The sequence below is a fragment of the Calonectris borealis genome, chromosome 5 (genome assembly GCF_964195595.1).
Source record: "Calonectris borealis chromosome 5, bCalBor7.hap1.2, whole genome shotgun sequence".
Lineage (NCBI taxonomy): Eukaryota > Metazoa > Chordata > Aves > Procellariiformes > Procellariidae > Calonectris > Calonectris borealis.
Window position 1 is genome coordinate 12,050,501 of NC_134316.1, and position 24,743 is coordinate 12,075,243.

The 24,743-nt window shown below is 41.7% G+C and overlaps 1 protein-coding gene across 2 annotated transcripts; it reads right to left on the reverse strand.

Moving 5' to 3' along the window:
* Positions 1-350: 350 nt before the first annotated feature.
* TRMT61A (tRNA methyltransferase 61A) lies at positions 351-24,102 on the reverse strand. Of its 2 annotated transcripts, none has more exons than XM_075150995.1 (4): positions 24,013-24,102; positions 20,910-21,274; positions 11,012-11,278; positions 351-1,790 (listed from the first exon to the last, which is right to left on the reverse strand). In XM_075150995.1, exons 2-4 carry the CDS (start codon positions 21,238-21,240, stop codon positions 1,462-1,464), a joined length of 927 nt encoding a protein of 308 aa, XP_075007096.1. In that variant the 5' UTR covers positions 21,241-21,274; positions 24,013-24,102; the 3' UTR covers positions 351-1,461. The 2 variants fall into 2 exon arrangements, with proteins under 2 accessions (XP_075007096.1, XP_075007097.1); XM_075150996.1 differs by lacking the exon at positions 24,013-24,102 and adding an exon at positions 22,966-23,196 and having other exon boundaries at positions 367-1,790.
* Positions 24,103-24,743: the final 641 nt, after the last annotated feature.

Consider the following 24,743-nt stretch of genomic DNA (forward strand, 5'->3'; position numbering starts at 1 on the left):
GGCCAACTTACATAACTGATTTAGTTCATCAGAATTGCTTTCTGCCTTTAATCTGCTCAACAGTTTATCTTTGCTGTCGTGATCGGCTGAGCTTTCTTTAAACCGTTATGGATTAGCGTTCTGCTATAACACGTTAAAAGCTTAGCTTTGTTTATTTTTGTCAAGAATGGGGGAGGGATATCAGGTTCAAATGCTCAGGCAGCAGTTTATGAATGGTTATTTTTCTTATACAGCAATCAATATATTCAGGTACCGAATGCAAGGCACAGCTAAACACTTCCAGAGACAGTACTAGTGGCCGGAATAAAAATATTTGTGATTTCATTGAAAAAAAAAGAAAAAAGAAAAAGAAAGAACGAACTTTATAAATTTGCATAATTATTTTAATCTGTAAATACAAAATTTAATCCAGCATTCAAACAGTTCATCACACCTACCAGCTTTGTATGGAACACCAAACAGTAAATGGTCTGAAAACTTAATTAATAAAGCTGGTTGAAGATTTTACTAAGTTTGCATTGTTGTTGCAATTTGGAGACAGAAATCCTGCCAAAAGCAATCTGTCATTCAACTGCAGGAAGATAGTACACTATAACGCACATAAAACACCAAACAAACGGAACCTTAGCCACACTGCTTACAAAGAAGTGTTCAGATAATATTAACCAGCTGTTCAGTGAAATTTCACAGTGGATTCATCAACTATGAAAGTGGATGATCTATTAGAAGACTACAGTATGAATCCAGGTCCAAATTTCTACTATAAATTGATGAGCACAACATAATATTTTAAACCAAATCCAACAATTAGCACAGTTCTTTGACCTCTGTGTAATCTCAATGATTTGCAGATGCCAGCCTGGAATGGAGTGAGAGGTTGTGTTCCTGAGCACTGCCAATAATCGTCTGTGCAGCCAAACACTATTCCAAGGAAACACTAATTCTGTGATCAGTCATGCTGGCAACCCTATGACCTCGCAACTTTCGTATCTAAAATGAGGCGAGTAGGCACTTTCACATTTCTAAGAGCAACACAGACACTAGAGAAGTTAAAAAAAAGGTGTCTAGTGGTGCTAGAAAAAAATAAAAACATAAACCTGGGAAAGTAATTCAGAAAAGAGGAGGAAAAAATCCAACTTACTTGCAATTAGTGTGCTGTTTGTTTTGCTTTCTTATCAGGAGAGATCTTTATTTTGCACATTCCAGTGAATGGCCATTCGCTATTAATTTATCTTCTTTCTGACAGCAAGTGGAGCACCATTCCAGAGTTTCAACATTCCCTTGATGCTGCTCTGGTTAATGCTTGTGTGCTATTTAAACAAAGCATATTCCAACCAAATCTGACTATATATGGAATTCCCTGACAAGTAAAAATTTGGATGCCTTACAAAAAAGAACCATGAAAACAGAATACACACACAAACACACAAAACACTCCAAACTGCACAAACTCAACATGTACTAAAACAGGCTCTTGGTGGCAAAGGTCAGGTATCCAGTGTGACCGACCATCTCCCTGAGTGGCACACCGCTTTTGAACTGCACAGTTCCTTGCTGCAGATTAGCACATGGGCTACCTCGGTTTGACGGGTTGCTGCTGTCAAAGACAGTGCTAGAACTCTCCTCAGCTGCTTTTCCAAGGTCAGGGATTTGCAAGCTAATTGTCCTTACATTGTACACTCGGAGCAGAATTTCCAAGGTGTTAATCTCTGTAAAACCATATTCTTCCATCGCTAGGCAGGTTCTTTGGACTTGTTCAATGCACGGGGAGAAAGAGCAGATGCGGCCACCTGCAAAATGAGCCAGGTAGTGGAAAAGAGAGCAAAAACCAAAATTAGGCACTTTTTATCTTTTTTCACGTGCACATAGAATTACTATTATACAGATAAAGTGAAAACATTCCTCAAGAAAATCTCCATGAGGCAACTATGCATGTTTGAAGTGCGCAAAATCAAACATGGATGACTCTACATGATGCTTCAGACCCTTTAAAATTTGCAACAGCAAATTCATTCATCTTCCAAATCCAGTGTCACCCACCACATTTGTTCATGATAAAACCATTAAAGCTGATCTCTTTAGAGCAGCAACTCATTTAGAATCACTATCCACTATTCTGGACTGAGGCACCGAACTGAAGTTGGCACCTACACAAAGCTAGAAGTCATTTTCCACACACTGGACAGAGTTGCCTTCATTAGAATAGAAGCGTGCGTGCACACGCACTCTGACAAAAGCGGCTGTGTTTATTTGAGAACGATGGTATGCGTGTACAGAATAAAGTAATCTCTCCAGGCCATAGATGGAGTGCTGTTAAGGCTTTACTCTTTTAGTCAAGCTGACTACTGTGTCTCCTGAGCATTAAAGTTTACTGGATACCACATTGGGCAGTTTTACAGCAAATGCCTCAAAACTCTAGGATAGGACTTTTAAGTCATAAACTAACACCTATCTCCTTGTCTGTGCACAGTTCAGATTTTTGATTCTAAATACAGAGTATTAATAGGCCCCCTACAACTTTCTGCGTGCCACAATGTCACCTTAACAGCTGAGAATAGAATGATTCAGATTTACTCTGAAAAGCCACAGCCAAATCAGATCAAAGAATTATAAGGACACTGTCTGCCATAAAGCCAGGGCATGTGCTTTCACCCAGGACACAGTGTCCCAAAAGGCAACTGCCCTTCCTGAAAAGCTTTTGTCCTGGGGAAAGAACACTGGGCAATGCAGCTTCAGCTATTGTTTTACTTATTACAATTAGACGAAAATGCTTGCTGACCTGATTTGCATTCCTTCCCAGCCCTCTCCCAGGCTCATCCAGTCAAGCCTTCCAACATCAGTTGTCTAAGTAGTTAAAGAACCCATGCAAGTGAGAGCAAAGCATTCTGCTAAAAATAGAGGCTATGCTGGGACTACATGAAGCCTGCTTTATCTCAAACTCCCCTTTTTTTTCCTTTTTCGTTTCTAAAGTCACATCTCTAAAAAAAGAAAGCATCAGGTCTGAAAGCATCACTGTAGCACTCTAGTTACTCTGCAGCAATGATGTGCTGGGTACTGACTGGGGAAGAACACTTTCCATGACCATTAATCCACCATACACTAAGTAGGATTTAATTTTAGTCCTGAAATAAAGTCTCCACAGCCAGGGGTTCTTATCATGCATCTTCAGAACAAAGTACCCTGGACAAGTAATTCCGTGGAGTGACAATTAAAAAACAAACCTAATAATCACCTGCAAAATTAATGCTGGTATATGTCATTATTAACCAACTTTGTTGATGCCGATTTAATTGCACACCCGCTAGCTCCCATGAAATTAGATTTATATGTTCATCAGGATGGCCAGGGCTACCAAAATGATTCTGAGTCGGACAGCTAATCTTTTCTGGCCAAAGCAGTACACGCTTCTACCATGTTTGTAGATGTAAAAGAGAAAAGCTCAGTAAGAAATTTCTGTCACATAATTAGAAAGCTACTATGATGCACATATGTTATAAAGAAAGATGTTATACTCTTATTGTGTAGGGAACTGAACAAATGTCTAACTTAGCTAAATGTCAGTTCACAATAACTCTTTGTCTGCAAAGCAAGAATTTGCAGAGACCAGAGACTTACTACTATTTCATTCAGGCTTTTTGGTTTTGGTGGTTTATCTTGCAATAAAAAAGGGAAATATATTTATATTTACATTTACAGTAAGTCTGTTCTTATTTATTCTGACTACAAGGGTTTAAAGATATGTTTAGGCTTTCGAATTCACATGCTCTAGATTTACAGTCAAAAACTAAGAAGCCTGCACACAGCTGTTGCCATACAAGCTGCAGAGCCGCCTACGGTTCTTGTCAAGCCTTCAATTAAAGGCAGAGCACCCTTCATTTTGCCTCGGGATGGTCAGCCGAGCATAGCATGTCAACACCAAACTTGGTGATGACTTATCAGACTTCCTCCTTGCAAAGCGGACTGCTTGGGGAAGTAGGGTTACAGAAAATAGGCTTTCAAGCTGCTTGGTAGGGAAGAAAGCTCTTGCTTGCAATAGATAATATCCAGAGGGGAAGCACAAAAAATAATGTTACTTTACTTACTGCACTGCTGGAAGCTTCTCAGCTATAAAGAGTGAGAAAGCAGCGTAACAGCTGGTATTCCATATAACTGAGAGCATCCAGTGGGTTTTAGTAGTTCTGCCAATTTCATTTTTTCCCTTTCATACCTATTGTTCTGGTTATCGTTATACATCCCTCCCAAATAAATATACCTACAAATAGCTTAGAAGCAAAACCACCAAGCACCTGTCTTTATGGATCCTAACAAGTGGGAGACGGGTCTCCTCTGCTTTTTCCTGTACACACCATTGGGCAGGCTGGATTTGACTTGCAGGCTGGACTTGTTTGATTAAGCAGATATTAAAAGATTGGAAAGCTACAATTAGCAGAAGATTGGAAGGCAAAAATGAAACTGCAGTTCCAGACTGCGAGAGGCTGTCTAAAATAGAAGGATTTGGGAAGCTTCAATTGCCATGGTGGGTTTAGATCAGCAAAAAAAGTGGACTCTGAGCAGCAGAAAACCAGCACTCAGAAGGACATGCTCGTCTATTCTAGGAGCAGAGACGCCATCATCTTCAACAGGCCAGATGCTTCTGAATTCTCAACACTGTGGGCTGCCCTCTGTACCCCCGCCGGATTACCAGCTAGGCAACACCCTTTATGTCACAATCACTAAACAGATATAAATCTAGATTTCAGCATTCACAATTCTCAGATTCTCTAAGAGCCCTCTTGTCCTTTAGACATCAAGAGCCATTTAGGGCTTAAATGTCTTGAATATGCATTGCTTTGTCTTGCCATGCCAAGGATTCCTTGGTGAATGAAAAAAGACATGTACTCCCTCCCCGCTCACTGGGGCACACTGCTGTCTGTGGATCACAAAGGGGTGGACTAGACTAGAAAGCAGTGAAAACAACTGAACGGAAACTTTTTAGTACAAACTGAGTTTGTGTTCTTTCAGAGCTCTCCTTTTAGGAAAGCTACCTTTCCTAAATTTGGTTAATGAGATCTTTGTGTCATCATAAATTGATATAGTAATTATCTGAGATTAATCCTGTTCACATTGGGAAGCTGTGTGAGCTTTTTGATCTGAAGAGCTGTCTAAAAATGTGTTTATTCATGTATAATGCATCTGACAAGTGCTACAGTTGAGGAGAAGAGAATAATGAGACTGCATGAAAGACTTAAAATTTTTTTTCTACGTTCAATTTTACAGGGAGTGAGTTTGTTTGAAACATTTAATGGAGAGGTTAAATCTCCCGAACCCGTAGGCTGGAACAAGCCCACACAGTCCTGGCAGTCATTGTAACCAGCAATAGGGTCGAAAGGATATGAAAATTGAAGTACAACTCAGACTGGAATGATTAGTGAAGAGAGCTTAAGGGAAGGGGGAAATAAAGGAAGATTTGCATCCACATAGCCCTGTAGGTTTTAACAGACAGTATCTAATTAGTAATCAAGGGACACACCCTTGCATCTTTACAAGAGGTCAGTGCCTTGAAAGTTGCTCCTCCTTCAAGAGCAGTTCCTGGTATGTTCCTGTGCAACGCCAATAACCGATTTTGTCTCTGGTTTGTCTGAGCAAGGGCTGACACCTCCACCAGTTCTATTTAGGTAACAACTGCATTAGGTTTCAAGTATGGAAAATCTGGCAGTGCTACCCAATTGACAAGAACCCCAGTGCATGCTTACGATACAGAAAACGTGTCCAAGTTATGTGCTCTCACTTCTGTAGGTTATAGTATGTGTCACAAGTGCTCTGACAGGTTTTTTCATCATCCCAATATTACTCAGAAGATGCAAAAAGAACATATGTAGTGCAGCACCATTAAGTTCCAGGGAAAAGGGTCTGTAATTTTAGAAATTATTCTGTGATGTAAAGAATACAACACAGCATTTTTATCTCTGGTAAAAGAACACAGTTCTAGGTTTTGGGACTTCAGTGCATTGTCATAATTGGAAGATTATGTTACAAAGATCTCATGGAACAAAAAAATCACACAGGCATTATCATTATGTAGGGGTGAGGCAGGAGAGTCACTGAACAGCATCACCGTGGCATTTACTCTGTGCTAGTAGGACACTAAAAATATTGCCTCTGTAAAAGGGGACAGAACGTCCTTTAAGTGAGTGTGCTCGTGGGCGATTTGATGTAGCTTCCCTGACAAGTGAAATTAGAGGATTCAGCTGTTGGAAGAAATTAAAGGATGTTTCTTGATTCAGAAAAGAAAATTTTCTCCAAGTCACTTGCCAGCTCATTAATAGGAGCTTGATGTGATTTTCTGCAAATGTGATCTTAACCTCTACATTTGTAGGTGCATCCTTCAAAAGGAATTTATTCCTGCTCACTATTATGGGCTGGCAAAAGCATGCAACAAGGAAATTAAAAAAACAGTTGGCTCCAAATTGGGGAAGAAAACGTAACAACTTCCTTTAAGGATCCTTTCATTCCAAACTACTTCCTACGAACTGTGTAAAGGCCAATAGCTTTGGCCAGCATTCCACAGCATGGGTTACAATGCAGGAATCCTTCTGCTTCACTCTTTGACAAGTGAGAGAATCACTTTTACTTCAGGCCAGGCCCATTGTGTGCACCTGACCTACCAACTCCTGACAGACCGGAGCTAGGTTAATGCCCTCCAACGAGACACAACTACTGGGGCTGGCTCAGCAAACAGCCAGTGCTTGGGAACCCGATGAAGCTGCTTTGTGGGTTAGCACCCAGTCCTAGATCCTAGTGGGGCAGCTTTGCACTAGGCCAGGTGGCCCCTCAGTGTTGAGAGGATATGCTTCAATTTAAAGTTAGTTTGTTGATCTTTAACCTTGAGTTAATTCTCTTTTGAATCAAAGCAGGTACCACACTAGCAAAGGTTGGTGCTGACATTTTAGCAAGCACTTACTGCTTCATCATTTATACCAAAACAACCTCCTGGGGACTTAAGAAGCGTTGATACCAGCTTGAGTACCACCTGCATGGGTGGAGGACGACAGCATGCTAGACTGTGAGGCTCCACTTCCTGCCCTAACACATTCCCTGTGCGTTCCTGAGGTAGCCTGGGCCCAAAAAACATCAGCCTTGATGTCACTGCCCTCTTCTCAGTGTGATTCAGCCTGGGGTACTCCCTACCCAGATACCACAGGGGTGAGACTTGTGGCCAGGGATTTCAGCTGCTCCTCAAAGCCACACCTGGGTGGTTTAAAAACGGGACCATGAATAACCTCTAGGGCTCAAGAAAAATAGCCAGTGAGACTTTCTTCATGGATGTGGTATTCCCTGAAAGCTCAGGGGAGGAGGGAGGCAAGCCCAAATGAAAATTGAAACTATCTAAACCAGGCAATGTCTTACCTGCACCACAGGCTACTGGGAGGATGAGATATTATTTATTCTCTTACACAGCATCTGCAATAACCAAACCTGGCAGGTTAGGACAACAATCAATGGCTAGCTAAGGGGAAAAAAATGCAAACAAGACTTGTTTTAAGTCCACTGTGAACAAACGAAACAAATACAAGACTTTGGAAATGAAAACCAACTACTACTACAAAGAGCAAGTACTGCTGAAGGGCTTCTGTGATGGCAGGAAATGCAGAGGCCCAAACAGGGAGATGTTCACAGGGAACTTTCCCTGCAGAGTTCTGGGGGGAGACCTGACAGCACCATGTTACCTGATTCAAGTGATATCTCAAGGATCACAATTTGACAAACTCATAATTTAGGGGCTTTATGATGCTCAAGAGGGAGTAGCAAGTCTGAATTTAAGAGTAAAATCTTTAAAAGAAAGGAAGGAAATAAAAGAGGGGTGGTTTTAATAATTTTGTGACTGAGACTGTTAATTTAAACACCACCAAGGACCGATTTATCATGCAAGAGGCCAATCCAACCTAATATATGGCTGTATTTTTCCATGTCCCTACCTGAAAATTTAAAATCTGTATGAAAATTATTGTACAAATGGGTTTCTGCCTCATATTCCACAGGCTTGGAAGAAATAGGCAATATTTATAAGAGTAGAGTAGGTGGGTGCAGAATTATATTCAAAGCACTACAGTATTCAGCTGTGAGATGACTGTGAGTCAAAAGTTTCAGGGCATTTAAGAACTGTAGAATATTTAGGATATTTTTGTTACCTCACAATTTTTTCATTTTCTTCATTTTTTAAAATTAAGCCTGAAAGGGTTAACAGCAACTTTGCAAAAACCACCAAGGTCAGATATTGGGAACAGCAGCTATGACTACAGAAGAGCATTAATCAGCAGATGCTGCAAAAGAAAAACAGTGCAGGTCTGGAAATGAAAGCAAGTTCTGCAGTGCAGCAGTGCCCAAGAGATATTAAAAGCGTTTCTGCTGAAAGTGTGACTGGTGAAACCAGCACAGAAGGATGCAGCTGAGATGCAAGCCTGAACATCATCAGAGCACATCACCAGAAAACAAGAACCTTCTAGTCAAAAACCTACTGTGCCATTTTATTCTTTTAGCTCTTCAGAGGTTGGAAGTGCTTTAAATGGGAGGCCAAACTACTGTAAGTAGTGTATTTACAGCATACTGCAAGGCATAACGTGAATGATAAATGTACTCTGTAAAGAGGATCATTAACACTCAGCCTACTAGGAGCTGCAACTGTTCAGGATCTTGAGCTTAAGTAGGAGAGAAAACACTGATTTGATAAGGTTTTGTTAAGGTTAAGAACTCTCTCTTACATACTGTCTCAGCTGAACACTCTATAATGAATATTGTGGTTTTAAAGAGGAGGCTAGCTGATGCTATATATTGAATTTGCTTAGCTCTGATTTCATTCAAAGTACCTTAAGACTTTAGGGAATAAATTACCACTATCTGGCAGTACAGCTGTGGTATTTGCATGGCACATCACAATAAAACCCACAGTGTGAATGGTTCAAATGTGACCCTGTCCAGATGTGAGAGAGAGGGCGTGGAGGGAAAAGAGTGGAACAACTCATTTTCTCCAGTGATGCTTTATCACTATACTAACCCTTGGAACGGCGGTGAACAACAGCAGTATGTGCACAGACTGTTCTTACTGCAGAAGAGCTTTAACTATTTGAAAACAAACCAAAGGAGCACTATAAAATTATCTGCCTGCGGTAGGGAAAGGGAAGCAGTTACAGATATCCTTCTATCATATTTTAGATTTTACAGCAGTAAAAAAAAACCACAACAAAACTACCCACATGATTTGGAATAAAACAGAAATGTGTGTAAGTTTGTACCTATTACTACTGCAACCAATTATGTTTTATATGAGAAACAGCTTTTGTTTATACGCAAATAGCAAAATAAAAAAAATGCCCCCAGCTCAGTCAGGTACTATGAAACCCAAAAGATGAGCCTTAGACCAATACCAGATCTCAGACACTAGTGGCTGTTTGCAGCAAGAACTGCAGCAAGGATCAGCAACTTCGCCTTTTGACTGGTACACGAAGTGCATGATGCCACTCCACAAACACAAAAATGTGGGATTTTAAAGTATTATTTATATTGTCTAAGCAGATGTAACCACGTAGCATAGCACAGAAAAGTACAGCCAGATGGTATGGCCAGTTTGGGACTATAATACCTTTTCTAGGATTTCAAATAGTGGAGTGAGACAAGGATTCAAAACTCAGAACTGTTCAAGCAGCTCTGCTTAGTATTCTAAACATGCACCACTTAAATAATTCAAATTGGACTGCGCAATGCAGTGCCTTCTAAGCTGGGAAGTCAGCTGAGTGTTGTGCTCACTAGATTAGATAATTGAGCACGGGAAGGGCATCGTACAGTGCAGTGAAAATTATTTTTTTCCCAGGACACACTGGAAAGCAGCTACAAATGGAGCTGTAACCCTTGCAGGTACAGAGTGCTAACAAGTCTCTCTTTATTTATTCACTTTTTAAAGAAAGCATGTGTTACATTGGTATCAGAAAGCTTTCTAGAAAATTTTCAGTGGTAGCTGAGGTCGCCTAACAGCTGGGTCAGTCCTGACTGAGCAAGGTAATGCACATTCAGTGACCTTTAAGAACAAGCTTAAATCCTGTGATTTCAAGAAGACCTAGCAATTTACTTAAAGTCAGGCCTGTGTTCACACATTTTAACACAGAAATTACGTGCCTTGGCACGTAATCAAGTTTTACTAAACTCACGTCCCAGCACTCCATGCTCTCTTGATTAGAAAAGTCACTTTTGTAGATGGAAGCGATCTGGCACAAGTTAATTCAGCTCCACACTAGTATAGTTACACTAGTGTAACATTAATTAGGGGAAAACTTATTCTGGGATAAAAGAATGATTTATTCACTGACGCTTATTTTTCAATAGGGAAAAGATTTATAATAAACTGACGAAATCCATCCAATACCTCAACAGCAGTTCTCACTTGCTGTCACAATCCCGGAATAACTGGCATAAGCTAGAACAGCCTTTATGCTCCATTCCCACTGCAACCAACTGCAAACTTCTCATTAGCTCCAACAGCAAAGATTTAAGGCAGAAATTGGCAAGCATATTTAAGTGTAACCACGTTTTCTTTAACATTACTGATGGAGTGCTCTGTTAAATAGGTCCAAATCTGCAATGATTGATGTGAAGTGTGTCTGAACACCTTTTATACAAACACCTTTCCAGCAAATTGCCAAAGAAATTTGCTTTCAGCATTTATTGTTACTGCTGTTTCCCACACACCTCAGATCTAGCAAAATGCACTTGACAAAGGTTCAAAGGGTTTTTTATAAACTGCCCATGCTAATTGTAGCAGCTAGCACAGGCCTGTAGGAAAAAAGCTGTTCTTCTCCTTTCAAATCTTCCACTAAATTGAAGACCTCTTTTGAAGGTTTTTCAGCCTTAGAAATGCCTAGAGACTTTGACATTTGAGAACAGTGATCACACAATGGAAGCGAGCAGATCTAGCGTATGGCTCAAAAGCAGAGTTGTGTGCGTGCACAGTACTTCCTGAACAGAAAGAGGTAAGTGCAGTTACCTTCAGCTTTTAACGCTGACTTTGCATGTCCTATGGCTTCCCATGGAGACGGAATATCTAGGAACACGGCATCTGCAATGTTTGAGACACCAAACCCATTTTTGCAGACGTCCTGGTTGGTCACGGTGACCAGATGCTCCACCCCATGCTCCCGAAACTCCTCCCTGGCCTTCTCGGCCCTCTGTTGGTGGAACTCCACTGTGTACAAGTGCCCTGTGGGAGCCACTGTCCTGATGAGAGCATGGGAGAGGGATCCGCTGCCTGTACCTGGAAAAGACAAACAACTTGTGAAATACCTTTCGACAGTGCTAAACATTAGACAAAGGTCTTCTCCATTAGTCCTCTGGCTTGGAACACTTACTCAAAACCCAAATGAACAGAAACCATTGGTTAAACTACTGAAAGAGTACAGTCCTTCCTTCACAAGGAGAGAGAGACTAAATGACCTAGGAAACAGTCTTCAGGGTCCTCAAAGCATTAATTAAAAATCTGGCAAACTCAGGACCTGTCCTATCTCCCTGGAGTAGAAAAATAATGCCAAGGGTCCGCTATAGCTCTAATAAGTGCCACAAGAGAACACAAGGAAGTCAATGCGACAAGAAAAATTCAGGGAAATTAACCAGAGAGTTTTTCTCAAAGTCCCAGACTCTTGTAGGGTGAAAAGGGATGAAAGCAAATTTTAACATATTTTCAAAACCTTATACTTCATTAAAACAAAGAAAAGATGTTGGCAAGGGTCCAAGCTTGAAAATCCTACTGACATCCATGCAAACAAATGGCTTTCAGGATATGGAGTTTCTTTGCCCAGGCCTCTTAAGAGACGCTGGCCACTCCAGCTCCCACTGAAATTATCCAGAACTAAGGCCTCTTGGCTCCTTGCAGTCACACTGACCAAACGACTTGATTTCGCAGGTGACTTACATACATACACGCCTATACAATCTTAACGAGGTCTAATGAGATCCATCACATACCTGAAATTGTACATAGGTAGAATTACCATGTACAACCAGGGACTAACTATTAAAACACTTATTTTTTTCTTTGTTTTAGTTTGATAATTTAGGAGACTTATTTTTAATGATCCATTGGCATATTAAATAGATGAATGACTAATAACCAATGTTTTCACTGAAGAAAATACCCATACACCAATTCACATTGCAAATTACTCACTCAAGTGGCATTGAACAGAATAACCCCCCTGAACTCAAAACCCCACAGCAACCCCAAATTATCTGTGTTTATTGATTTATAATTCTGTACTTGGAACATACGCCTCCTGTAAAAAGAAAATCTATTTCTAGTTATCTTCAGTGACTGTTCAGGCTAAATTTCAGCCTGAAGCAAGTTCTTTCAACTAACATAAATCTTAAAAAACTTATAAAGGACAGAACCTGAGCAGGGGTGGAGAAAGCTCAGAAACTAGTAGAAAGGAAATTAATTAGGTGACACAGGGGCTGGTACAGCCGCTTAATTGGAGCGATACTTTCCGTAACCATACAGGAAGTCAGCATTTACTGACGGATGCAAGGTTCTTGCCCTCTAGTCACATAAGGGGAGAACCATTGTCGTGGCACTGTATTTAATCTGACAGCTCTGAAAGGGGAGCCATTCAGACTGTAAACAGAGCTCAGGGCCCATGTTTGCCACCGGATCAACCAACTGCACTGCGGAATCAGCACCACTCCTCTGCTTCCCTCTGAGAGGGCTCTGACCCCAACGGGCAGCCGAGCACCCTCCCCCCAGCTTTAATGGGGCAGATTAGTCAGGGGAGGACCTACAGATTTTAGCACTGGCCTCAGAGAGGTCCAAGGGAAAAGAGAAACCGTGACACACACGTTTACTTAAAGTGAAAATCCATGCATCCATGCCAGTATTAAAATAAAGCAAACAAAAGGCAAAAGACAGTTACATGTGCACACATGAAAAACTATACAGTCGCGGCACCTGTAGGCTCTAAATGTCAACATAAACTTTTCCCTGGTCAAAAGAAGTAATGGTAGCACAGTAGCCATGTTCTTGTAAAAACTCAATGATATATGTGCATAGCAAAGAAATAGAATTTCATTGATTTTGTTTTTTAAATGACAAGAGCAGGGAACTACTGTTCACAGGATGCTAAAATGGCTGAAATTCTGCCTTTACATGTCACGCCAGAAGGCAGGATTGCACAACTGAGAACTTTTGCAAACTGACGGAATTTAATTATTTTACCTCGCAAATGGGTAATGTTGCACGCGTTCTGCATCTTTCTCTGCTAATCTAAAGGAGTGAACAGAAGGCCTGTTAGCACAGCTGGGCTGTAAGCAGAAGGCTTGTGCATGTATCCAGTCTCCTTGTTCATATTCTTTTATATTTTTAATCACTTTCCTTTTAAATCTGCTCTTAAAAACACCACAGAAGATACTGTTTGTCTCCTTCCTAGGAAAACCCATTAAGATTTTTTGGCTTATTTTCTGGTACTCTTTTTTTATTCACAAACACTCCGAGCCAAACCCTGAACTAAAACCAGGACATTGGAAGACACCACTTGCAGGCATATTACAGACTGAGCTTTTGTTACACAAGGTTGCCAGGAATTATTTATTGTTGACTGGCTACCACAAACATGAGAATAATACATATGTATCACATTTTAACATATCAAATTCTATCACACTAACATAATTAATGAGAGTATTTCTGAAGTTGCTGTCTGCCTTCTCTGTGACAACACTCTCAAAAATGCAGGAAACAAAGATCAAGATGGTTATGAATCACCCACCATCGTAAAATCTTTCCTTGAAGAGATGACAGATTCTGAACCTAATCCTGTGAAATGTCGACGACCCTTAACTCTCATGTGCCTGATAGTTCAGCACGCTTGATATGATTCGTTAAGAATATGAGGGTCTGACAGTTGAGCACGAGTCCATACTCAACACAACCCCTAAAGCCCAATCAGCACTGTTTACAGAAGGCAGTGGTTCAACCCTACCTTTCTCTGATGTTGTAGAAGGGGAAATGAATGTTTATATTCACCTTCACCCCTGCAAATCTGCAACATTCAACATTTGAGTCCTCCTGCCACCTTCTCTATTCCTTTTCAATTTCTCTCTGTCCTTATTTCAAAATTGCCACGGAAAAAAGCAGAATTCACCAAAATGTGACTCAAAGTCTTAGGCACCAGTTTGGACGAAGTTCTAGTCAGGTTCGGGTTTCCTTGGGAAATGAAAGGCATCCTTAGCATGATACAGAATCAGTCAGGGAAGCAGCAAAACGCAAGGAGCACTACTGAAACATGAACTAGAATGCTATCAAACCTGAAATATTGTAGCTGAATTACCTGCATAGAATCGAACCAAAAACCTGAATGCCCAAAATTAATATTTTGTATCAGAAGAGGCAAGTTAAGAAGTGGATGGGCTTCAATAGATTTTCATTCTCATATAGGTGCAGTGAATTGATCCTGATTTGGCCTAGAAAGCAGAAGGTAAGACAATTTCTAGAACAAACACAGCTTAGAATTTTTACACCAGGATGCTTGCCTTTCTGACAGCTTGCACTATAAATAGCCTTAGAAACTGCTTGCTCTCTACCACAGGACAATGCCCATTTAACTAGAGCATATTAATCATGAATGGACTCTACAGAAGACAGGTAAAACAATAATAACTTAAACTGTACTGAAAACGTTCTTAACACATCTGCTCTTTTACAGCTCACTTAGGTGAGCACTTAGGTTGTTACTAATGCCTTTGGAAAATATGATGCTTTTTTACATTGACTATTCTGTGATCTTAAACATCTTAGTCAAATAGCAGACATCTGCATTGCAGGCATTTAATGAGACACCGCAGGGTCCCCAATATGCCATACTCAAAGCTCAAAACCTGAAGAGGAGGCACCGTGTAGGGGATCAGCATGTAGACTAGGGAAGTGGTCCATCTCAGTCCAAAGGCATGAATTAAGATCCTGTGTTAAAACCACGTGAGTTAGGTGGCTAATGGCCCTGCAGACCGATGTAGTATCCTTCCCTTCTTCTTGGGCTCAAGCACACTGTTCTTCTTTGATACATCTAAGCTCAGGGGAGTGTTTCTACCCTCTTCTAAGACAAGGAAAACATTGCAGTTTTAGAAGGATTTCAACAAGTGGACACCTAGATGAAACACTCTAGCTCAGCACCTACTGATACTTCCTTCTGATTTGTAGACAAGAAAGCATTGATGAGATGAACTCCCCGATCATTCCCCTGACCTCAAACAGATCTGTTCTTCTCACTCTCTGCTTATTGAAGTGACAGGTTTTCCACAGAGAAGCCTCCACACACCTCAGCCATCTTGAGACAATGATCACGTTAAGATTGTTCCTCACCTTTTCAAAGCTGCAGTAGACAACATCTGTGCTATTTCAACACAGTATAGATACGTATCAGAACACTGTCAAGAGAAACATGAGTGTTACCACAGCATCTAGCGCAGCACTTGACTGATAACTGAATAAAAGAGTACATTTTTACACTGTTTTCTGTTTAGTCTGGTTTTCTTATTGCAAAGGATATTTGTCTAACCTCCTGGAATCCCACCCATGCTATAAACATAAGTGACCTGATTCTGTGTTCCACTACATTTGCAGGATATCGCTTGGCTTGTCTTCCCTAAAAATTTTTCACCATGGGTGCTTCTGTTTAAAAAAAGAACTACATATTGTGATTTAGGACCTATAGATGTTTACAGCAGTGCATAAGGAAATGCATTTTGGAATAAAGCTGAAGAAGCTCTTAAGTGCATACATAGGTTCATATTGGTTGAAAACAGGAAAAGTGAAAAGTATGCAAAGTATTATTTAATACTGGGTCAATACAATATCTAGTAACATTTTAATAGAACTGAAGTTTCTGCTACAAAATTTGGCTACCTAAGATATTCTAAAATGAGTAAATACAACAAAACAATGACAGCGTTGCTGTATTTGTCTCCTAGCTACGCCACTTAGACACAGAAAATACTAAGACAGGTCATGAGTCAGCTATGAGAACGGAAGGAGCCTCAAAACTAAAGGAAAACTAATCTTTAGACAGAGCTAACAACTCCACAGCTAATATCTGTCAGGAAACACTGAACAGAGGAAGACTGCTCACTGTACATGACAAGTTCATGTAACAGCAGAATCATTAATAATTTTTAGCAAATATATGAAGAGATACTAAGCATCTGATGGAAACTAACCCAAAGATCTTACTGTGAAAATAGTCAAGGGCACAAATCATGGTAAGACACAGCAAGAGCAGGGACAGAGAGAGGGAGGAGGAGAGGGAGGGAAAGAGTTTCAAGGAGATGAGCTGGCGGGTGAAAGAGGAAACAGCACATCAAGAAGTTCCCTTTACAGAAGATTAGCTCTTTCTCCTGCCTATCTGTTGTGGACGCCATACTGAAACAGGCATTTTAGGCAGCAGGATGGAGGTCAGAGAGGGCCACTGCTCACTGACCAGATTGAGGAGTTGGGGGAAGGATAGTAGGGAAGTTTTCAAGGCTGGCACTGCCTACAAAAGGAACGGGAATGTGAAGACTGAAAAGAATTTTTCCTTAGAGATTCAAGAGCTGGAGTTCTTTAGGGAGGGATCTTCTGCAGAACGGACATAATATTGTTAAGTTCAGAGCTTCATGAGAAACTCACGTGGTGGTCAAGTGAAATGATAAGATGAAAGTGAGTCTAGAAAGTCTGGAAACAAATGCTCAAGGGTATGAACAGCATTCCTCATCAGCTGCAGGTCAGCCACAAGTCTGAATACATTACAGTGATGCCTCATGTGGCTACAGTTTTGGTTCAGTTCTTTGGTATGTCAAGAGAATACTATGCTCTCTGATGTTTGTACTGATGAGGCCTTTCTTATACTTCAAAAGGTGCTATACAAGGATGGGGTTTTCGAATTCTTCTCTCAGTCTAACCTGGACAGCTGCTAAGAGGTAGATAAGGGAGACATTATAAAACATAAGCTTAATTAGTATGAGCACGTTCCAAAATCAAATTAATACTTACAAACTTTGGTCTGTACTTTACACTTAAGATAGAGCTGCAAACAGTTTACATATACTTATGCCACAAAAGTTGTAAAGACATGAGCAGTATTTGTCAAAAAGTCTATAAGCACTTCAGAAGAGTCATAAGCATACAGCTGGCTTGCTGGGACTCCACAATAAACTATTAATCATTTATTAAGAATCCATTAATCATTAACGCCACATTAATTTTTTATGAGCGTACTCTTAACAAAATCTATACCCAGGCTGTGAGTTTGAAAATTTCATAATTGTTTTTGAGCAGCTCTGGTGTTAGGCTGGCCGGCAGCTCTCGTTACTCCTCCTCAGAGAAACCGTGAGGACCCAGAATACGGTCCTCAGTCTTCAGAAATCCAGTCTGTGGGCTCAGAAACCCATTGCTTTGTGGCAATGAACAGGGTTTAGCAATTTTTAATTTGGGATTTAGCTGAAGGGAAACAAAAAATCCAATTAACATTTTTGCTCATGTGAGTCTGATTTTGCTGAATACTGAAGGATCAGTGGGATGGTGGTTAGAATACTTTTGACTAAATTACATTTTGTCTAAATACTATGCTCCATCGAAGCCAAAATATTTCTGAGATTTATCAGATTAAATGAGGTTTCACAGTGCTGTACTGCATTCCCTGAGTAATTCTGAGGGTTAGGACAGACACTTGTTTAGGTCTCACCAGGGAGAGAGGACAGTAAAAAAGCCTCGATACGTGGAGACTGGAAAGAAAAACAAAAAAAAAGGGTTCCACACACTTTTGTTTGGAAAAAATATCTGAAAGGTTTTGTATTCGTTCCAATGTAGTATAAAAATAAATGTAAAAACCCCAAATCTCTTGTCAAATGGAGTTGTTATACTACAAGCAGCTGTAATCACTGGACTGAAAATAGCCTTGCCTGGGAAGTTGATATCAAGATTAGTTTTGGAGAGTGTGGCAACACAAAAAAAAAAGATTCAGCTTATTCCTTTATCTAGACAGTGGTTGCACATGCAATGAACGCAAATGGAATCGGAGTTACCTGATGAGAATTAAAGTTTCACACTACCAGGCCACTCACAGCAGGTATTTTAGCAGCTATCTCAAGTATCCTTTAATTCTGGAAAGATCTGTCCGTTAAAGAGTGTATCAGAGTGGGGAATTCCTCAGACCAGGGACCAATGCTTTGAAGAGATCTTAGCTCCAGTAACGGTGCTAACAGTTTTTAAATCTCAACATACCTTTATAAATTAGAAATTAGCAGAAGACAGAAAAAGGATCATATTCCTACACCTCCATCATGAAACATCAGGCAGATGCCGAGTTCCCTTATAGCCTCAATAGAGTATGCTTGGATCATTTTAATTATGCATGCACTGCTGGCAAGCTTGCTCTTTATGTATTTATTAAAGATGATTAAAAATAGTAAAAACTGTATTAATATGTTTATATCATTTATGACAAATCATGACTAATCAATTTAAACTGCATAATTCAAGTGATATAAAATTAAGCCTTGTGGTTATTCTACTGAATTTTTATAATCACACACAAAAGATCATTTACACTCATATTCATAGCATTACAACACGACACAGAAGGTATTTCACATTACTTTATCGATCCTTTCTTCATACAATTGTGGAGACTAATCCACAATTCTGCTTGCTTACACGGGGTAAATGCAGGGCACTCTTCCACGGTCTAATTAGTAAGATGAGGAAAAGAGCCTGGCCTCTTTACAGAGCCCGCTTTGTCAGTCTGTAGAGCAACTATATATATCAGTTCAATTTCAAATAATAAAAAAGACAGACCTCCATGCTAATTAATGCTCAAAATACATCTAAAACCAGCAGGATGCAGACTCAAATGTCATTACTAGACCAGATATCCTGTCTTGTTTCTATTAATCGCCATTGGGCTGGTTCTGTCTAGGCCACACAAGGTTAATCTAGAACTAATGATTTTGGACCACTGAATACTGTCTAGTTTAGGATGTCACCAAAGTAGATTACATCATCACACTGGAAGCTCCAGTTGTCAATACCTGTAAAATTTTTAATTCAAATCACCACTTCTGGTCAGGTGCAAGCAAATTTGCAGTAAGATCTCTTGCTTCAAAGTTAACCAGATGAATTTGATGCAATATTCTTTCTTTCTTTATTCGTGAACAGTTAATCTTTCAAGCAATACAAACACAACTATAGCAGTAAAACCGTTCACTTTTCCTGGAAAGCTGAAGTTATAATACTTTGACAGCATAGACATTAAAATAAACCTGGGGACAGTTTCCCATTAGCAAAAAGGATTGTTTGTGGCTATGACTTTTGACTCGTAACATTTTTGGGAATCTGGATAGGTTACCTCATCGAGTGTTTCCATTTCTTAGCTGCTCAGATAAATGAGCTTTTAAACATCTTCATCCTCTCTAGGTACCTTTGACGTTACTGAAAACATTTTATGTGCAGCATAACTCTGTCCTTTAACATTCACCTATTGCAAGTGAGGCAGGACATGGAGCAATTCAAATCTCCTCCACCCTGAATAATTTGCTGTGTTTATTTTTCCCATCCTGTCTAAACATAGCAGGGAGGGGAAGAGGTGAAGAGCTGCCCAATGAACAATGCTGATTCTTCCCATGACAACCCTAAAAATGCCTGATCGTTCTACAAACCAAATTATAAACTCATAGGACCCAACCATTTTAGCAGTACCAGAGGCTTCTGCATACGGCTTTGCCTGTTTCAAATGCTGCTATACAGCAACCAGCTCCATATACCACCTGTTTCTTAATGGGTGCAACTGGATGCAGCGTAAGTGGCGTTTCAGTTGTGTTGGAATGTGGTCATTATGCCTGAAAAGCTGCCCAAAATTATGCTTGGGTCGGAACAGGAAATGTTAAATGCAAGAAAATGCAGTGCAGCACAACCTCGTCATGCTGATCCTTTGCCATAACTATGCTTGAGAGGGAAGTGTATGAAACTGCTTCATAAAAAGACTCAAAGGAAACAGCCAAAAAAAACCAAGGACAAACTACCTTAGTTCGTATTTTTCCAAACTACAGAGATGCAATCAAATCAAGCAAGCCTCATACTGCCTGCAGTAATAAAGTCATGAAGGTGTTATTATAAACTGTATCTAACGAGGAAAATATCTATTAATATAAAAGTTCACTCCTTACTTGCAAATTAAGCAAAATCATGGAAGCTGTATCAAATTAAACCAAGTTTAGAAAAAAACCACAGCCCTGTGATGAACACATCATCCATTGTATTATACAGCTACAGTAGTTTTGCATGCAGTTGCAGTGCTACAAGTGGATCACACTTAGGAAGAGAAAGACTAAATATATGTACTTACATGGTATCACATTATATAAATACTGCCAATGTATCTCCCTTAATAGTTCAACACCCTGTCATCAGAGTCTCTTTCACTGGTTTATCTCAACTATTTTCTCTCAAACTGCAAATTCAATGCCTGAATTTCGATCCAAAGCACGTATTTAAAAACATTTTTTAAGTACTGAACAACAGTTTCAGAAAAGGGAAAAACAAATTGTTCTGGTTCTGACTGGGACAGAGTTAACTTTCTTCGCAATGTTTATATATTTATTTTAAGAAAATGAACTAATCAAACACATACTCAAAGGTATACCCCTACATGAGGCCAGCATACTGAGGTAACATTACCTCATTATGAGGTGTTGAAGAAACAGCACCTCATAACACGTGCACATGAAATAGAATTACTCAATGTGTAGGCTGGGAAAATTATATCACAATGGAAAAAAAATACACTTTTTGCAAAATGTAAAGATAAGCCTGTTTTTTCATGGAAGTGTTGGTGTTACTTCTTAATAAAGGATTTCAACGTATTAATTATTACCTGATTCACATACTATGGAGCCTGGTTTCAGTTCTAACATCATGGTGATTATAGAGATGTCAGTGGAATACAGAATCTGCGTCCTATGCGGAAGATTCATGGTCCACAGTTCTGGAGTTGGATGAAGAATAAACACCCACCCTCCTTTACTGCAGGTCACTTTGGAGCCATACTTCTTGCCTATGAGGTCCGTGGAATGCCTGATGACCCCGTACTTAGTCTGAGTTACAGTGCCATGCTGGACTTTCACAGGAAACATGGATTCATGGCCCAAGAACACAATAGCTGTGTCACCATCCTTTATTGTATCTCCATATTCAACAAAACTCATTGTGACAGTCTTGTAGTTGGCTGATGGTTGTCACCTAGAAGAGAATAAAGATGTCAAGACAGTTTTGCAGGATCATGATGGAACTGAAACTACAGACATAAACCCAAGTAATTTTATTTTCCCCAATACAGAACAAAAACACACTATGCAAATAAAACGTTAGCAAGAGAACTCCATGAAGTTCAGGGACCTCCCCCCCGCTGTACTCTTGATCGAATTAAAACCAATGTAAAGATCCCACAGATTTGAATATAACCAGTATTTTTCCCATTTTATGGTACATTTTAAAGAAAATTTAGGAAATACATCACAATTTATTCAGTCTGCTCCACAATACTACTGAGAAACTGGCAAAGTAGTATCAATTCCAGCATTTTGTTCAATTCCAGTTCCACAAGCTCTCAGAGTATGTTGTTAAGTAGTACCTTTTATTTCCATCTCCTGGCTTATCCCTTGGTGATTTACAACATAAGGCAACTGTTACTTGCCTGTTAGGACCACTAACAAAAGTTTACTTGAAAGTTCTCCAAATGAAGGTTTAAAGATAGGATAAAGGTAGTATCTGCATTAATTTATGCATAAATTTGACTAACTACAAGGAAAAAAGAATATTGTGGCCCTTAATTTGCCATTGGGGGTACGAAGTAGTTGTCTGCGAAGTGATCTGTGCTGCAACTAAATGTAAACAACTGTTTGCAAGCTAATGCAAACAGTTGTATCACTTTAGCCCCATGGTCTGGCGCTGTTTAGAGAATTACAGCTAAATTTTGTTGTCTTTGAGAAGACAATCTAGAAATTAGAAAAGCGGCTTACAGTGAAACCTGGCATTGCCTTTCAGATATGGCAGGTTGATCAGTTCTTGGAAGGAATTGTTTAATGAAGTAATGGTGATCCCAAAGTTAGAAATTAAAGCCTATGACAGAAGGCTTCGAAAGTCAGATTTCTGGCACTTCTTTCATGAGAGAATTAAAAGCAGCATTACATTTAATTTCAGAATAATGATTTGATTCTAGCACTTTTGCATTGAATGTGTAACAGCTTGGTCCTACTTCACCGTTTTCATTAAAAACTTTAAGTTCTCAAATTCTAGTCTGTTTTTGTTAACCAAAACTCGTTGTAGTTCAATTTGCTGTTAAGCAGCTAGATTTATAATTTTTCCGCTGCAGTCACCGAGACTGATAAACAGATGTGCTTTTGGCCGAAACTTCCAAAGTTTACGACATGCTCATTGCATAAGGTATTCAGATGCCAAAGCAGAATAGGCCTGTCTGGACATATGGTGAAATAGTAATAAGGGCATCCCATGAATTCAGAAATGTATACATACTGGACTTTATGAGACAGACAAATGCTTAACCGTGTTTCATAGCTTGCACCTTCTGATTATATTAATGTCTTAATCCTTCATAAATGACCCTTGTAGTTCTCATTCTAGATACTATTAACGCAACGTAGTTTTCAGCTCTTAGAACAGTACCGTTTGAAAGGAGCTCGACTGTAATCCATTTCTTTCACAGTACTTAGACTGTAGTTACACCCATGTGCAAAAGCAACATTCCTGCAGCATGTCTGCAGGGACATGGAGAGAACTGTTCTCCCTTTGATTACACAAACTGGCGTCCCGTTTCTTTGCCTTCCTTTGAGCCACTACATTTACCACAGCTAATTGTCTCAACAGTGTACGCTGACATCCAAAGTGACAAATCTCTCAGGCTCAGATCTCACCTGGCATGTTCTATTCATACACTTGGGGTAAACTTGGGGTCTGTGAGGAGTTTTGGTAGTTTCTTTGTCTCCCCCTATGGCAAGAAGCACAGTGATCTACAAACACTCATTTTCATTCATTTTCAACCATTTTCCATTCCAGAGCCGCATGCACTGTTGTTACATTTCTCTCCTTTACTCTCTGGGTTGCACGCAGATGTCTTGGTACAGCATTACTTTTGTCACACGGTGCTGTGGAGCAGGAGTGGAAGGGAAGGTGAGGCAGTGCCTTGTGGCAAGGGGTTAGGACTTTTCTATGGGCTTGCCATGATGGCAGCGACCTAAACTCAATGACCCAGGCGATCCCTCGCAGCCTCACAGATTAAATCACTGAAATGATTCCGTGTTCCCTTCAACCAAAACCCAGATACACCTCTCCCTCTCCTGACCAGCTTCCACACAGATCTGGCAGGCTCCCTCTTCCCTCTCCGAGAAGGCTGGCTGCTTGACACGGCAGCCGGGGGAACCTCCCGAGGGGGAGGAGGAGGAGGCAGGCGTAACTGCCTCACCTCCCGGGAAGCGCAGACCCCCTGGTAACAGGAAGGCTGGTGAGTCCGCTACCTGGCCCCCCGTCCCAGAAAGCTGCCCCCCGCGGCAGGGCCTCCCGCCCCCCGCCCCCAGGGCCGTTTCTCCCCGCGCAGCCCGGCCCCCGTGCCGTGAGGGGGGGTAAGGCGGTTCCCGCGCCCTGGGAGCGCATGAGCCCGTCGCAGCGGACCCGGGAACCTAATGGCTGCTCCGGGGCCGTGTCCAGAGTTGATTGACTTAATTCGATATTTGCTGAGGGAGGGTTAAAAGCACAGTCCAGGCAGGGAAAGGGAGAGCCCGCCGGCGGGGTCAGAGGATGGATTAGCCTGCAAGAGAGCAGCATTAACCCGTGACGGGCCCGGGCGGCGGTTCCGCAGGGAGCGGGAGCGCCCTCGCCCAGCCTCGTCCCAGGGCCCCCGCCGCTCCTCAGGGCCTCGGGTCTCCCCAGCAGCCACCAGCTCTCCCCATCCCCAGAGCCGTTACCTTCCGGGGCTGAGCCCCGCCAGCAGGCCCGGCCCGGCTCTCCTCACACGCGGTGCCCGCCCAGCGCCTCCTTCCGCCCCGGTCGCAGGCTGCTGACGCTCCCGCCTCCCCGCCGCCTCCGCCCCCGCCAGCCCTGCCTGGAGCCGGGGAGTCGTCGCCGCCCGTTCCCGGCGCGGTCAGCCCCAGCTCCAGCCGCCCGGCCCCTCAGCCCCCACGGCCCGCAGCCCGATCAAGGCGCCCGTCCCCTCAGCCTTCCTCCCCGCAGCTCGCCGGTGCCTGACCCAGACTCCCATCCCCTCAGCGCTCGTTGCTGGGTCCCTTGAGGAGGGGGGGACGGTCACTGGCCGCCCACACCAGCCCTCCGGGCACCCCTCGCCGAGCCGGCCGGAGTGGTCCTGCCTCGGCGAGGGGCGGCGGTCCCAGCCCGTTGTGGGGCCGTGAGGGCGTGGAGGGGCAGCCGCCGTTCACCGTGCCTCTTGGTGAAACCTGAGGGGTCCCAGTGGGCGGCGGGTTGCTGTGAAGGGCCATGAGAGTTACCAATGAACCCAATGGGAACTCATGTTTGTCACCCATCAAGCGTGTGTTTGGGGAGGCTTGAGGGCTGCCGCCAGCAGGCGTGAAGCCCGTTCCCCAGGGAATGGCTCTGCCTTTGCTGTCAGTGGACCCGGGCCTCACCCCTGGCACCTGGGCAGGCGGCTTCCAGAAAGCTCTGCCTGCCCTCCCCCAGGGCT